At 36.7% G+C, this 13,776-nt stretch overlaps 2 protein-coding genes across 4 annotated transcripts in view; one reads left to right on the top strand and one right to left on the bottom strand.

Annotated features, from left to right (window-relative positions):
- The window catches only part of LOC306855424 (uncharacterized protein), a 50,044-nt gene that overhangs the window by 29,537 nt on the left and 6,731 nt on the right, over positions 1 to 13,776 (top strand). Inside the window, exons 5-7 of the mRNA XM_079394139.1 lie at positions 38 to 107; positions 1,082 to 1,185; positions 1,255 to 1,434. Of these exons, the coding sequence (XP_079250265.1) occupies positions 38 to 107; positions 1,082 to 1,185; positions 1,255 to 1,417 (337 nt within the window). The 3' untranslated portion in view covers positions 1,418 to 1,434. The remainder of the gene's footprint in view (positions 1 to 37; positions 108 to 1,081; positions 1,186 to 1,254; positions 1,435 to 13,776) is intronic.
- Positions 2,341 to 13,776, bottom strand: part of LOC306855423 (F-box-like/WD repeat-containing protein TBL1XR1) — a 73,419-nt gene continuing 61,983 nt past the window's right edge. For all 3 annotated transcript variants that reach the window (XM_079394136.1, XM_079394138.1, XM_079394137.1), the window contains 14 exons: positions 11,617 to 11,719; positions 11,058 to 11,203; positions 9,911 to 10,130; positions 9,564 to 9,696; positions 7,607 to 7,748; positions 7,460 to 7,523; positions 7,273 to 7,370; positions 6,248 to 6,308; positions 6,033 to 6,154; positions 5,872 to 5,946; positions 5,578 to 5,705; positions 4,421 to 4,586; positions 4,232 to 4,333; positions 2,341 to 4,148 (listed from right to left, as the gene is read on the bottom strand). In XM_079394136.1, coding sequence (XP_079250262.1) covers positions 4,122 to 4,148; positions 4,232 to 4,333; positions 4,421 to 4,586; positions 5,578 to 5,705; positions 5,872 to 5,946; positions 6,033 to 6,154; positions 6,248 to 6,308; positions 7,273 to 7,370; positions 7,460 to 7,523; positions 7,607 to 7,748; positions 9,564 to 9,696; positions 9,911 to 10,130; positions 11,058 to 11,203; positions 11,617 to 11,674 — 1,542 coding nt within the window. In that variant the 5' untranslated portion in view covers positions 11,675 to 11,719 and the 3' untranslated portion in view covers positions 2,341 to 4,121. The remainder of the gene's footprint in view (positions 4,149 to 4,231; positions 4,334 to 4,420; positions 4,587 to 5,577; positions 5,706 to 5,871; positions 5,947 to 6,032; positions 6,155 to 6,247; positions 6,309 to 7,272; positions 7,371 to 7,459; positions 7,524 to 7,606; positions 7,749 to 9,563; positions 9,697 to 9,910; positions 10,131 to 11,057; positions 11,204 to 11,616; positions 11,720 to 13,776) is intronic.

Genomic DNA, 13,776 nt, shown 5'->3' with positions numbered 1-13,776 from the left:
CCAGACTCAATAACCTCTCCGCTTTCCCTTGTTCCAGGTTCTTCAGCAGTTTCATGTCCTTTTTGGCTTTTGGCCTCATTTTTGTCGTTTCAGCTTGTGATCCAAAGGTCAGTACTCATCTGAAGCTGATGTTTGGAGTTTATGCTAATAATGTGATGATTCATGTGGATTAGGTTCGCATATTTCTTCTTTAATACAGCTTCAGTACATCTCATTAGAGGAAGGATGTGCACAGAATAAATATAACAAAGATTTATCAAGCAGCCACTAGTGATTACAGAAGAAGTAGAATGCATTGATTCCCCACGTTCAGCCACTGCTGGAAGGTTTTGCATTGATAAAAAGTCAGAGCTTCAACAGGTGGACTGCCAGTTATTATTATAATGCGAAAGTAAAAATATTAATTTAACAAAAAATACAGTATTCAAATAAATTATAGATTAGGTTTCAAATGCAGCATGCAACACCAGTTATCAGTGTTGTTTTAGTAGTATTATTTGTATATTATCATTTTTTTAAATTTTCTATTAATATTTATATTTAACTTTAGTCTAGTTTAGTTTTAGTTTCATTTATTTTAATATTTCAGCTTACACTTCTAAAATTTTTTCATTTTCCATTTAATTATTCTTAACTAAAACTAAAAAAAAAATTAATAAATACTAAAACTAAATACCTAAATACTTGAAACTAAATAAACATTAACTGAAATGAAATGATGTATTAAAATGTTTTACTTCAGCTAGATGCTAAGATGACATTTGTCAATTTATTTTAACTTGAAGTACTAAAATAAAGCTAAATAAACTAAAATCTGTTAACAAATATTACTGTATTAACATTAAACAAATAACAATTTAGACAATTTTTTTATAACAATAACAAAACATTAGTAAAATTCTAAAATATATTACAATACAAATATTTTTAAAAACCTATTTCAAAATATTAACACAAACTGTATCAAATAACACTGATTTCAATGTCCAAATACAATTTTTAATAGATTTAGTTTTCGATTTTAGTTAACAAAAACAACACCGATAAATAACTTTTTACATCCTATTTATCTGTTGCGAAGGGATTTGTTGTGATGCTTGACAAAGTGGTCTCCGTCTCCTTGAACACGGAGGTGGGCTTGTTCATCTTCCTCATGCTGAGAACCTCCAGATCCGAGCGTTTCAAGTGAGTAAAAGCATTTGTTCATCTCATGCCCATCCAGCCTCCTGTTTCACCGCTCCTTTCTGTTTCCAGGCATCTGACGGTGCCTCTGCCGGCGAGCGAGAGACTCTTCAGGCTCCACTGGCTGCTGCCCATCTACTTCATGTTCGCCGTAGCTTACGACATCTTCCAGAGCATCCTAGAGATCACTGAGAATGTGGCGCTCGTCCTCCGCACCAATTCTTCTCTTGGATGAGAGCGACTGGATATCAGGTGGGACAAAATATGCTGCTGAGGTCTCTCAGAAACGGACAGTTATTACCTCACACTGTGCCAGTGACCCAAACCAAACACACACTGATCACAGAACCAGCCCAAACTTCATTCTCAGTACTGCACCAGTATAGATCACACATCATTCAGGTTTCTGTTCTGATTCCACCGATTCATTCATGTACTAAAAGATTAAATTACTCTTTTGCCAAGATTTACTTCTAACATGACTAATATTAAACTATTCTGGAAATAGTTCAACCGAAAAAGAGAATTCTTTTGACAAACATATGCTTAAAAAGTTAAGTAAAAAGGCTTTTTTTGAAAGAAATAATACTTCTATTCAACAAAGATGCATTAAATTGATCAAAAGCAATAAAGATTTTATTTTGAATCTTCGATTCACTAAAGAATCCTGGTTTTGAATATTGATAAAAATATATTTCTTGATTTATGAAGAATCACGTGACACTGAACTAAAATATAAAATATTAAAATAGAAACCAGCTATTTGAAATTGTAATATTTCACTATATTACCGTTTTTCTGAATTTTTTGATCAAATAAATGCAGACTTGAGCATGAGATTTCTTTAAAAAACATAAAAAATAAATAACCAACCCCAAAGTTGTGTATAAGAAAGGTTTGTTATAGTGGAAAAGCACTAGAAATTTCATTATAATTATAAAGCAAAGTTCAAGCAATATTAAGAAATGGCATAAATATTTGGAATCACAAATGTCAAAATAAACGTGACATGAGTGGTCATAAATATGGATTTTCTTTTTTGGCTGAACTATCTTTACGTCTCAGTAGTCTGATTCAGTAACGTGTTTAGTAACTTTTTAAGGTTCATTTGCAACATACTATTTCAAAGTCAAATCAGGAGAATAAAAAAACAGCCATAATATCAAAATATACTTTATTTTGGACTCCAGATCTGATTCAAATGACAACAGATCAATGCAATGCAGGGGGGAATTTTTGCAACCAAAAACATTTGACTGGGGAAACAAAGATCAGGTGTGGGGACATCTGAGAACTCGCGGGACACCCTCAAACCGACCTCCAGTAGTTTGTTGGGGTTTTCTTTTTTTTTTTTGCTTATTTACCCTTTTTTTTTTTTTTTTTAATAGCTATAAAGAAATATGAATTACAAAAGTTTTAAAAGAGTACAAAAAGTCCAGGAGACACAGATGCAGTAAGAATAATGATTAGAACTGACACTGAGGAAATGAACGTTGTTGTGGGCAGGCAGATGCTGGGGCAAAGGGCAGACTCAAACACCCTTCTTTTGTCATAGGCTGTAATAAATAGTGTTCAGATGGGTTTTTTTTTATCAGTTTCAAATCTCAAAATACGACACCCTTGTTTAAATGCAAGGTTATAGCCTAAAAATATCTCTGTGAGGGACAAAAACAGATTCAGAGACAGAATTTTGCACTCTTGGGTCTATGATTCCCCCCCCCCCCCTTCCCCCTCGATGGTTGAGGCATTGAAAAGCTTCACTGTCTAAACACGGAGAAAAACCAAAGCACATTAGTATTGAGTGTCCTCATGCAGGCGATTACTGTAAATGAACATCAGCATCCCATTACATGGTAGTGCAGAGAACCCCAAAAATGATATTTGCAAAAGCATTAAAATAACTTCAGTCTGTTTGTTCAATGTTCTGTCAACAAACTTGCTTTAGGTTCTCCGACAAAAACATGCTTAAATTTTATGTTTAGCATAAGAGAGCTAAAAAAACGCTGAAACTGAAAGACAAAATGAACTGAGTAAATAATCCAATTATTAAAACAAAGTAGAAAAGAATGAAATTACGCTAATGAGTTTAATTCAAAATATTGTAAACCTAAAGCAAGTCTTTGTTTTCAATCCACATGTATGTCAACGATCCTCGGTAGCTCAAACACGTCTCCAATCGAGGAACATAATTGTTCTTTTTAAGGGGAACATTTACCAACTAAATACAGTTGTATGAGCAAATGGATGCATTTCCTGTAGATGGGCATGCCTGTGTTTGTTGTTGTTGTGGTCAGTGTACCTCTCATTTGGGGGGAAAAAAACAGGGTTCGAGGAGAAGAGAAGATTACAGTTACACCATAGCATAAAAAGGAAAACCAAAGAACAAGAAAAAGATAGATTGTTTTTTTTCTCATGTCCCCACACTGTTGAAATCACAAAACATCCAGTACCAAAAAGACTAAATATCTTTACTTGTGTCAAACGGAGGAAAACGTGAGTCCTGGAATCATGCTGCTGTGACGTCAAATCAAATGTGTGAAAGAAAGAGAGGGGGGAGGAAAAGAAAACGATGTCTGCACACTGAAACGGAAACTACCAACAAAGATTAAAATCCTTTCGTTCGTTTATTTCGATGAGATTGGTTTTAAAGAACAAATAGTAAAATATCTTCCAAATTTGGTACATATACCAGTCTTCTTGTCTTTCTTTCTTCCTCTGTTATATTGTTTTTTTTTTTTTTTTCACCTTACAAATGTCATTTGAATGTCTCTAGTTGGAATCACATCCTCTCCGCTCAGCCTGTGGCGTCAGGGTGCTTGTGTTTGTTTGTTTGTAGTGGCTGGCCATGGTTCACTAGGGACTAGCAGTTTGAGGGTCAGGGACAGTCATTTTGGCTATGTACACATTCATAGTCGGTCCATGGCTTCCAGCAAGCAACGCTATTTCCGCAGATCTAATACACAAACCTACAACGAAAGCAAGGAAATATTTAATATAGGCATTATCCGTGACCTTTATTTGAGGTGCAGAGTACTAAACTTGTACTTACAGAGCCGTCCGACGCACTTGCTCCTACTTTGTCTCCTGCTGCATTCCAGCAAACTTCAAAAATGCCCCCTGTCCCCCTGTAGCTATGGACTAAAGCACCAGTCTGTGGAAATGAGAGCGATAAGAGTTCAGATCCAGCTGCATTTGGGCATTCTCTGGATCGGACGGATCAGAGCACCTCCGGTCTTACCTGTGTGTTCCAGATGTGAACACATTTGTCAAAAGAGCCGCTGGCTAGATGGCGTCCGTCAGGGCTAAAAGCCACGCTGTACACGGGCTCCTGGTGTTTGGTTAGTGTGTGGATGCAGATGCCTCGATCTACATCCCAAAGCCGAACAGTGGAATCAAAGGAAGCACTAGAGGTGTCAGAGAGAAAAAAAAAAAAAAAAAAAAAAAACAATCAGCTTGTGTTTAGTAATAATTTTATTAAACACCACACATTTTATTAGGGCTACGGCTGATAACCACAGTAGCTTGTTACCACCATGTAATAAATAAAAAATAATAAATTAAAATAAATCGCACAAAAATGTAAACTCACAATTCTGGGGGGAAAAAAGTCAAGAAAGAAACACACACATATATATATATACACAGATACACATTGGGGGAAAAAAATTTGATCCCCTGCTGATTTTGAATGAATGAATGATGCATTTATATAGCGATGGTCTTGTAGCCCATTCCAGCCTTGTGTAGGTCTACAGTTTTGTCCCTGACATCCTTGGACAGCTCTTTGGTCTTGGCCATGGTGCAGAGTTTGGAATCTGATGGACTGAATGCTTCTGTGGACAGATGTCTTTTATACAGGTAACAAACTGAGATTAGGAGCACTCCCTTTAAGAGAGTGCACCTAATCTCAGCTCCTTACCTGTATAAAAGACACCTGGGAGCCAGAAATCTTGCTGATTGATAGGGGACCAAATACTTATTTCACTCATTAAAATTCAAATCAATTTATAACTTTAAAAAAAAAAAATTGTTATTCTGTCTCTCACTGTTCAAATAAACCTACCATTAAAATTATAGACTGATCATTTCTTTGTCAGTGGGCAAACGCACAAAATCAGCAGGGGATCAAATAGTTTTTTATAATAAAAAAAAAACACCAAAAAATGTGTCTGATATACAGTATACCAGTCTATAACTACTCAAAGTAACAAATGTGCAGTAATAGCCTTCCCACAACTTTCATTAATGTAAAAATCTCCAAAGCAAATCTTTCAAAAAAATCTTTCACTTGTTGCTTATTTCCTTAAACTGAACTGGATCTGGTTTAATTTTGAATGTGTACTGTAAGTGTACAATATGTGAAAAGTAGCAGCAGGTGAGTGTGTATTACTCTACCTGGCCAGCATTAGATTGGCATTGGGGTTGTTGGTTCCTGGACCTGTGGGGCTCCATTTGATAGTGTAGATTTCTTTGCTGTGAGCTTGCAAATCATGAACACAAGTCTCCTGTTTCATACTCCAGATCTAGAATGTTGGAAGAAGCAATTATTTAGACCACCAGGACAGCATTTGCATTATCAAAACACCTTCTGAAATGTGTACCACGGACTTGCAATCATCTTAGAAGCACAATATGAAAACATGACTCTGAATTGATAAATAGTATAGCCAGCGTTGTAAGGGGTATTACCTTCAGAGTCATATCATCAGAACACGACGCCAGCAGGTTACCAGTCGGATCCCATTTGATTGCATTAACTTCATTCTGGAGATAGAGAGAAAGAGTTTGATATTGATCCTTTTGGCAGACTGGACTTGTAGGAAACGGCGGGACAAGCAGACAAGTCTTACTGTGTGTCCTTGGAATGTCTTAATGGGTCGGTCCTGGCCCAGTTTGCACACATGGATACACATGTCTGTGCTACAGGAGGCAAACGTGTTGTTACTCTGCCAGTCCACGTCCAGAGCTGGCGCTGAGGTGAGAGGGAGAAAAATCTACAGCGTAAGAGCTTTTTCCCTCAAAATAGTCAATAATATTATTCTGATAAAGTGGAACCTGTGTGAACCTGAATGAAACGGGAACTGCTGTTTGGCTTCCCCTGTGTGAGCATCCCAAATGATTGTTGTCTGAAGAAAAGGAGGCAATATTAAATCATCTGTGACAGGATAAAATATGTATATTTAAAGGTGACGTGGGTATTTTATGTGCCACTCTCTACATGTATTAACTAGAAGATATGTATTTTTCCTGAAGAAGAGAGTGGTGGATGCCTGTGCAATGCTAATGTTCTATGTCAGGAATTTCCCAAACTTTTTTTTCTTCAAGAAGTATGTAGAGTAAATACCCCCTGAGACTTAATGTTTTAAAGTTAATACTTAAATAATTTAACAACACATTCACAGTTCTCTGATGTTGGTTAATTGACAGTTGAGATGCAGGTAAACAAATAAAATATAAAAAAATATATATTCTCAAATATTTTAGCAAGCATTTTATTTAGATTTTTATTTTTAAATAATATTTTACATTTTTTGTTTTTATTTTCAAATAAATGATTTTACTTCTACATTTCTGTGATTTAACTATTAGTTTGGGAAACCCTGTTTCAGGGTTATTATTAACTAAAACCACAAAAATATTTTTGTTAATTGAAAACATTTCATCATTTATTTATTTAAAATAAATAAATAAATGATGATGAAATAAATGACAATAATAAATTATAATATAATACTATCAGCTAGTTGCCAGGGCAACCTTTCTCATTTTCATTTAGTGTAACGAAGTATTAAAACTATAATAAATAAAAAATAATAAAGTCTATATAGATATATATTTTTTTTTAAGTAAAAAAAAAAGACAAAAACAAAATTACAAAAAAATTTAAATGAAATTGATTTTTTTTTTAATCATTCTAAATATTTAATATTATATTTAATACTATTATGTCATAAAATAACACTGCCCTGTTCTAGATGATTGTCAGGATGTAGTTAGGTTTTGCTAAGGTATTCTGGTAGTTAGTAGCATGTTGCTATTGTTCTTGGTGCTTTCTTACTGCACTTTACAGACCGTAGCTTCTTTTCTTACCTTATCAACACCAGCGCTGAGGATAAAGTTTCCTTTTTTGTTCCATTTTAATGCGAATATTGGACCTTTATGTTGACCAAGGGTACTGGCCAGATTACCTGTGTATGAACAGTTATCAGTCTGCTGAATGGAATGACAGAGCACACCATGTTGGCACAGAAGGCAAAAAAAAACCCAGTTTGCTTACCATCTTTAGTCCATATTCTTGCAAAGCCGTCATAGGAACCTGTGGCTAATAGTGTACCTTCACTCTGATAAACACAAAGAGGAAATGTTAGTCTTTCATAATACACAAAGTTTTAGAACAGAGGGAGCGTGTTGTAGCTGAACTCACGTTCCAGTCTAACGATGTGACGTCTTTGTTGCTGGGCACGTCTTGGCCACCTTCCCGTATGCAGTGCCTCAGGACGAGCTGTGTAGAGCTACTACTGCTGTTCTCGCTCAGATTCCAGATGCGTGCCGTTGAGTCTCCCGACCTGCAGAGAGCCAGAGGATCAAATAACTCTGCACTTTTATCTTCTACAGAAGCACCAGTCGCACTCTCTTTCTTTCCGAATATTGATACTTGAGCAATCCACTGCCAGCTTTTAGTCTTCATCTGTTTATAATGTCTATTCCACACTAAGGCTGGGTATTGACATACATTTTAAGATTTAATTTTGAAACAAACTTGGGATCAGATTAAAGGGATAGATCACCCAAAAATAAAAATTCTGTCATTAATTTTGCAAGACACAAATTAAGATATTTTTGATGAAATCCGAGAGCTTTCTAATCCTGCATAGAGACAGCAATGCAACTGACATGTTCAAGGCCCAGAAAGGAAGTAAGGACATTGTTAAAATAGTTCATGTGACATCAGTGGTTCAACCGTGATTCTATGAAGTTACGAGAACTAGACTAGTCGCAGTCTGACACGGAAGAGTAGAAATTGTTGAATTAAGTCATTATTTTTGTTTTCTTTGCACACAAAAAGTATTCTCGTAGATTCATAACATTACGGTTGAACCACTGCTGTCACATGGACTTTCTGTCTTTACCACTTTTCTGGGCCTTGAATGTGGTAGTTGCATTGCTGTCTATGCAGGATCAGAAAGCTCTTGGATTTCATCAAAAATATCTTAATATTTTAATATGTAGACTTGATATGTTTCAAAGATGAGCAAAGTTCTTAGGGGTTTGGATCGACATGAAGGGAAAATTAATGACAATTTTCATTTTTGGCCGAACTATCACTTTAAACTGTGATCTTAATTTTGATTCAATATCAATTCATTTTGATATAGATCAGGTAGATTTGTCTCGAGAGGAAAAAACAAACTCAACTAATGCTGTAAAGGGGCATCCTACAATTTATACACACATATACATATATATATATATATATATATATATATATATATATATATATATATATATATGTATATGTATATGTTTTTGAGTCACAGATCGAATGATTTTTCAGATAAGAAACAAGAATTTTTTTTTTTAAGCACCGAAGGGTTTTTGACAATTTTATGTGTAGCCTATATCTTAACTGCAGGGAGACGTGAAAGAGGAATCAACTCTGTATTTCCGCTCTGTCTGAAACACGTCTCTATGCTTGTGCGTGCTTGGGCTGTGTGTGAGAACAGTGTGTAAGTAACGAATTGAGTTCTCTTTCGTTTCTTATTCTTGTGGTGTAAAATTGATTGAACGTGTAAATTGGCAAATTAATCTCGAAATAACGTGTGCCGAACAGTGGGGTCTGGTCTGCACGAATCACGGACCAACTGCGCTCCGTTTAACCCCTAATATAGACTATGACAGTTCAGAGCAATCTATCATATACTAATTTAACATAAAATCATCAAATTGAATATTTAGAATAATTAGAACAATCATTAACGCGAAATAAACTGTCATATGATCGTATCTATATAAGCTACACATTTTCCCAGAACGTTCTTGCGACCCGGTAGCAATTCTTCCACGGCCCGGTAGTGGGTCGCGACCCGGTGATTGGGGACATCTGCTGTAAATCTCTTTGTCACTTGGTAAATTACTATTTTTAAAGGATAAAATTAACAACTGACTTACAATATTGACAGATTGACAGTGACGCCCGTGTCTAAACCAGAGCACTGAATCTGAGATGATTGACCGATGCCAATCCTTTTTAAAAGGTCAGCATTAGCGTAGTTAGTGATCTAGGTATCTGATTGATGTGTCTCTACTGTGGCATGGATGAACAACTGAACGGATTTAGTGATGCAAAGATTCAGAAGACAAGCGGGCTGTATATAACTAACCCGGAGGCGAGCAGATCACTGACAGGGTTCCAGGCACAGATGAAGACCTCTGACTCGTGACCTCTCAGCACCATGGCTTTATTCTGAGGGATCTCCACATCCACGTCCACGTCCATCATGTCTGCGTGGTTATCTGTAACGACAGAGGGTCATGAGGACTAACATACACTCAGAAGACGTCACATGACATCCATCACTGAGAGAGAAAAAGCAACAGCTATTTGATTTACAGTCACAGTACATAACTGCAAGAAACAACATTCACACCGTTAGGTAACATTAAGGAAAAAACTTTTATCAACAATGATAAACAGCGTTAGGTGATTTAGCTTCATTCGGGGACTCACTAGGTAAGGCGTGAGCACCGTTCTCCTCTCCGTTTGCGGTGTTTTCTCCGTTTTTGGCGTTACCCTGCATGTTGGTGCTGGTTGCAGAGGGTGCTGCAGCGGCCTGTTGCTGGGAAAGTTTGTCTCGGTACGCCTGCTGCCGGGTCTGTACGACATCGGGCATCACCGCATCAATCAGTGACAGAGATTCAATTGGCCGCCCATCGAACAGTGTGCCGTCCTGCAAACAGAAATCAAAGTGTCAGTCAGGCTCTCATTTAACGTTAACAGGATTTTGTGCATCATAATAAATATCATTATCTGGGTCAACCTCATGAAAACATCTCCAGGGTGCATTTCATCCCATAATAAAATATAATATATATTTATATATATAATCGATATAAAAAAATATAATCGAATGCAATGATTATGCGTATCTAGTCAGTAAAGCCGGTTCTGTGATTATTAGTTAATCTCCTTCACGTGCTTTCAGATGGAGTGGCATTTAATACACAGAGCCGTAGTTCACTGACAAGCTACACAATATTGTGTTCAAAATCACATATGAATTGCATTCGATTGTGAACGCGATATCGCATAGCTCGTCAGCACGTGAAGGAGATTAACTACTAATCACAGAACCGGCTTTACTGACTAGATGCACATGATCATCGCATTCGATTATTTGCACAGCCCTAATATTAATATATATATAAAAAAAAACAAAATTACTAGTACTATAAAATTAAAATGGAAAATATTACTATAATATACATGTTATGATATAACTATTAAAAACTATAGTAGTATCTTTACTATTTTTATTTTTATACATGTGAAAATATTTTTAAAAACCTAATACTAAATTTAAAATAAATAAAATTAAATATTTAAAAATGTGCGCAAATGTTACTAAATATTACTATAAAAACTATGTTTTACTTTTTTTTTTTGGAGTATGTGTGTGTGTGTGTGTGTGTGAGTGAAATTAAAATAATCAAAATATGTTTTTCGAGGTTCAAATAAAAATAAGATTAATCAAAAAATTATTCTAATAGTAAGTATTAAATATGCAAATGTGATTTTTTTTATTTTTTTTTTAAATCATTGATGCAGATAAGTATAGGCACCTTGATTGATTTTGTAAATAAAGCTGTGCTCTCACCTCATTGATGCTGACTTCGGCCTCTACGTACTGTAGGCCCTTCTGGATGATGGAGATCAGGGCAGCAGGGGGCACTAAGGCGCCGTTGATGTTAGACTGACTGATGTGACTCTCAATGCCAAATGTGAAGGCCGAGTGGGAAAACCCTGCCAGAGGGAATGATAAACACTTTAGTGTCACGCTTGCTGGATCAACTTTCTCTCTAAGCTCACAGCTATGCGGAGGGTATCGTGTGTGTGTGTGTGTGTGTGTGTGTGTGCTCCCTCAAAGAACACCCTGACTGTGAACAGTCATTGTGTTTTACTGTAACCAACGCTGATAGTAGATATTACTGACAGATACATTTACATATCTGTGCGTTATCTCCAATAAAGAGTGAAAGTAATACTCTAATAGGCATATTTTCATGTGGATTCAGAAGACATGTAGACACTTTTTTTTTTTTTTGCTATTTTTTGGATATTAACGGTCATTATTAACTATCGCTGTAGGCAAATGCTGTGTAACAGTTATAGTTTTGGAGTGTTGATTTGGGCTGTTTCGTTTAAGCAGCACCTACCTGACTCCTGCAGGTATCTATACACCAGGAAGTTGACCTCATCGCTGCTAATACTCATCTTCACACCTGCTTACACCATGAGGTCAGCACACAGGACACTAGCCTGAGAGAGAAAGGACAAAAACAATATCAAAAATACAGCTCAAAAAATATACGGTCAAAATGACATCAGAAAAGATATGGATATTGCAAGGTACTCTGCCTTCCATTCATAGCGTGTATAAAAAGCCTCTTTTACAGTCAACAAGGGGGTAAAAGCTCTCTTTGTCAGCCCGAACCTGAGCGTGTACTATGCTGCGAGAGAGGGCTTCACAGCCCTGCATGGCTGAATAACAAATCGTAGTACCAAAAGTGGCCATTGCACTGTGGGGGCACTATTGCACCAAGACTACAGAGCAGTAAAAGCATCTGCCACTGAAAGTGTTTACATGAGGGCTACTACAAAATACTTCTGTTTACTTGAGTTTGACACTTGGATTCATTGTGACTTTGGCTTTACAGAGCAGCCAAAATGTCCATTAGCGCTAACAGATGTGTTGAATTTTTTAGCGCAAGAACATTTACTTGAAATTAAACCTGACCTAGATTTGACACTAAATACTGGTTAAATTGCGATTTAAAGCAGACGAGCAACACATTACATTCTCAAGGTCATTTGTTTACATACATTTTAGGGTTGTTTATTCAAATATTTCATGCTTACGCTCTATATTATGCCACAATTTCAAGACATCCGCTCAGCATTGGACTTCCTCCAGAAAAGAGCATCACTGAGCACAAACATATTTTCAGTTCCACATCGACATGCTGCGTAACCACAAGTGGGCTCATTCTGAAAAGTGACCCATTTCCTCATGACCTTAGTATCCACCATTCCAGATCACATCCTCATTTATACAGAAAATTGAAGTGGAAAGTGCTCCCCCATCACTCTGCGTTTAGTCATAGGATGTGGTTTGCTTGCAAGAGGGATGGTTTTCGTCTCCTCCATCTCCTCATGTGATGTAACACCTACCTGCTCCCTTCTTAACCGACTACAGATTGTTTTTGAGTAACATTTAGCCTGCTGATGAACGCTCAAATAGCTGGCTGAACTTCTCGTACATTAGAATTGCCGGTCTTGCGTTCCCTTCATAAAATATGTAAAAGCATGTAAATAGGAACATCATCAAAAGGCAGTGTGTCAAGGCCAATCAGATAACAGAGATACTGCGGCGTCCAATCAAATCAGGTAGAACGGTGCCACCGGATCGATGCGTTTTATCTCACAGCATAGCCTAATTAAATCCCTGCAACAGTGCAGAGTGCTCATCTATATTATTGAGCAGCTGAGTCGATACTGAAGAGGAATGCTACCTTCCAATGAATCAACCCTGCTCTTCAGGACCACCTAGCCTGTAAAACAGAGCAGGGAACTCCAGGCATTTACAGTCGGCAACATTAGTTCAAGTAAAGAAACCACAGGTGGGGAAATTCCCTTGTAGACATGACACAGAAAGAGCTTTTATTGAAACGGGTCACAGACCTCCATGAGATACATCGCCATCTGCGCCTCGTAAATTGCCTTCAAGAATGCAAATTTCACGATACGTTCCCTGCCTTGGACGACATTTTGGTGCGCTGGAGGATGCTTGGTGTGTAGCGTAATCTTCATTGTATAATCAAAGGCGGCGTGGGTTGCGTAACAGTGGAGCGCATGCACTCTGGGTGAGAGAGTTTATACAGTGTTATTCAAGGCTGAGGGGGAAGTCTGAGAGGAAATGCTATTTAACTGGTTTGGGTGAAAGTTGTAACACATGGCTATTGAGTTACGGACTGATAACAGGCCAGTTTATAGCAAAAGTCTGCAAATCAGAAACGGAGATCAAGTCATTTTCCTGCAGCTGCAGAGTGATTAAACGCGATTAAAGTGTCAAATAAGAAAATCTTCTAAATAAAAACAATCAAAATACTCTTTTAATTCTGCCTTAACGCTTTAATATTCACGTTTAACTATTTCGGTTTTAATATAAAATAAATCCATTATCGTATATATACTTAAAATATTTTTCTTGAAAATGTTAGATATGTACAAAACATTTACTATACATTTATGTGTGTATGTATGTATGTATGTATGTATGTGTGTGTGTGTAGGTATGCATGTATAGATACATACAC

The sequence above is a fragment of the Barbus barbus genome (assembly GCF_936440315.1).
Source record: "Barbus barbus genome assembly, chromosome: 35".
Classification (NCBI taxonomy): domain Eukaryota; kingdom Metazoa; phylum Chordata; class Actinopteri; order Cypriniformes; family Cyprinidae; genus Barbus; species Barbus barbus.
This window is presented reverse-complemented; position numbering and strand designations above follow the sequence as displayed.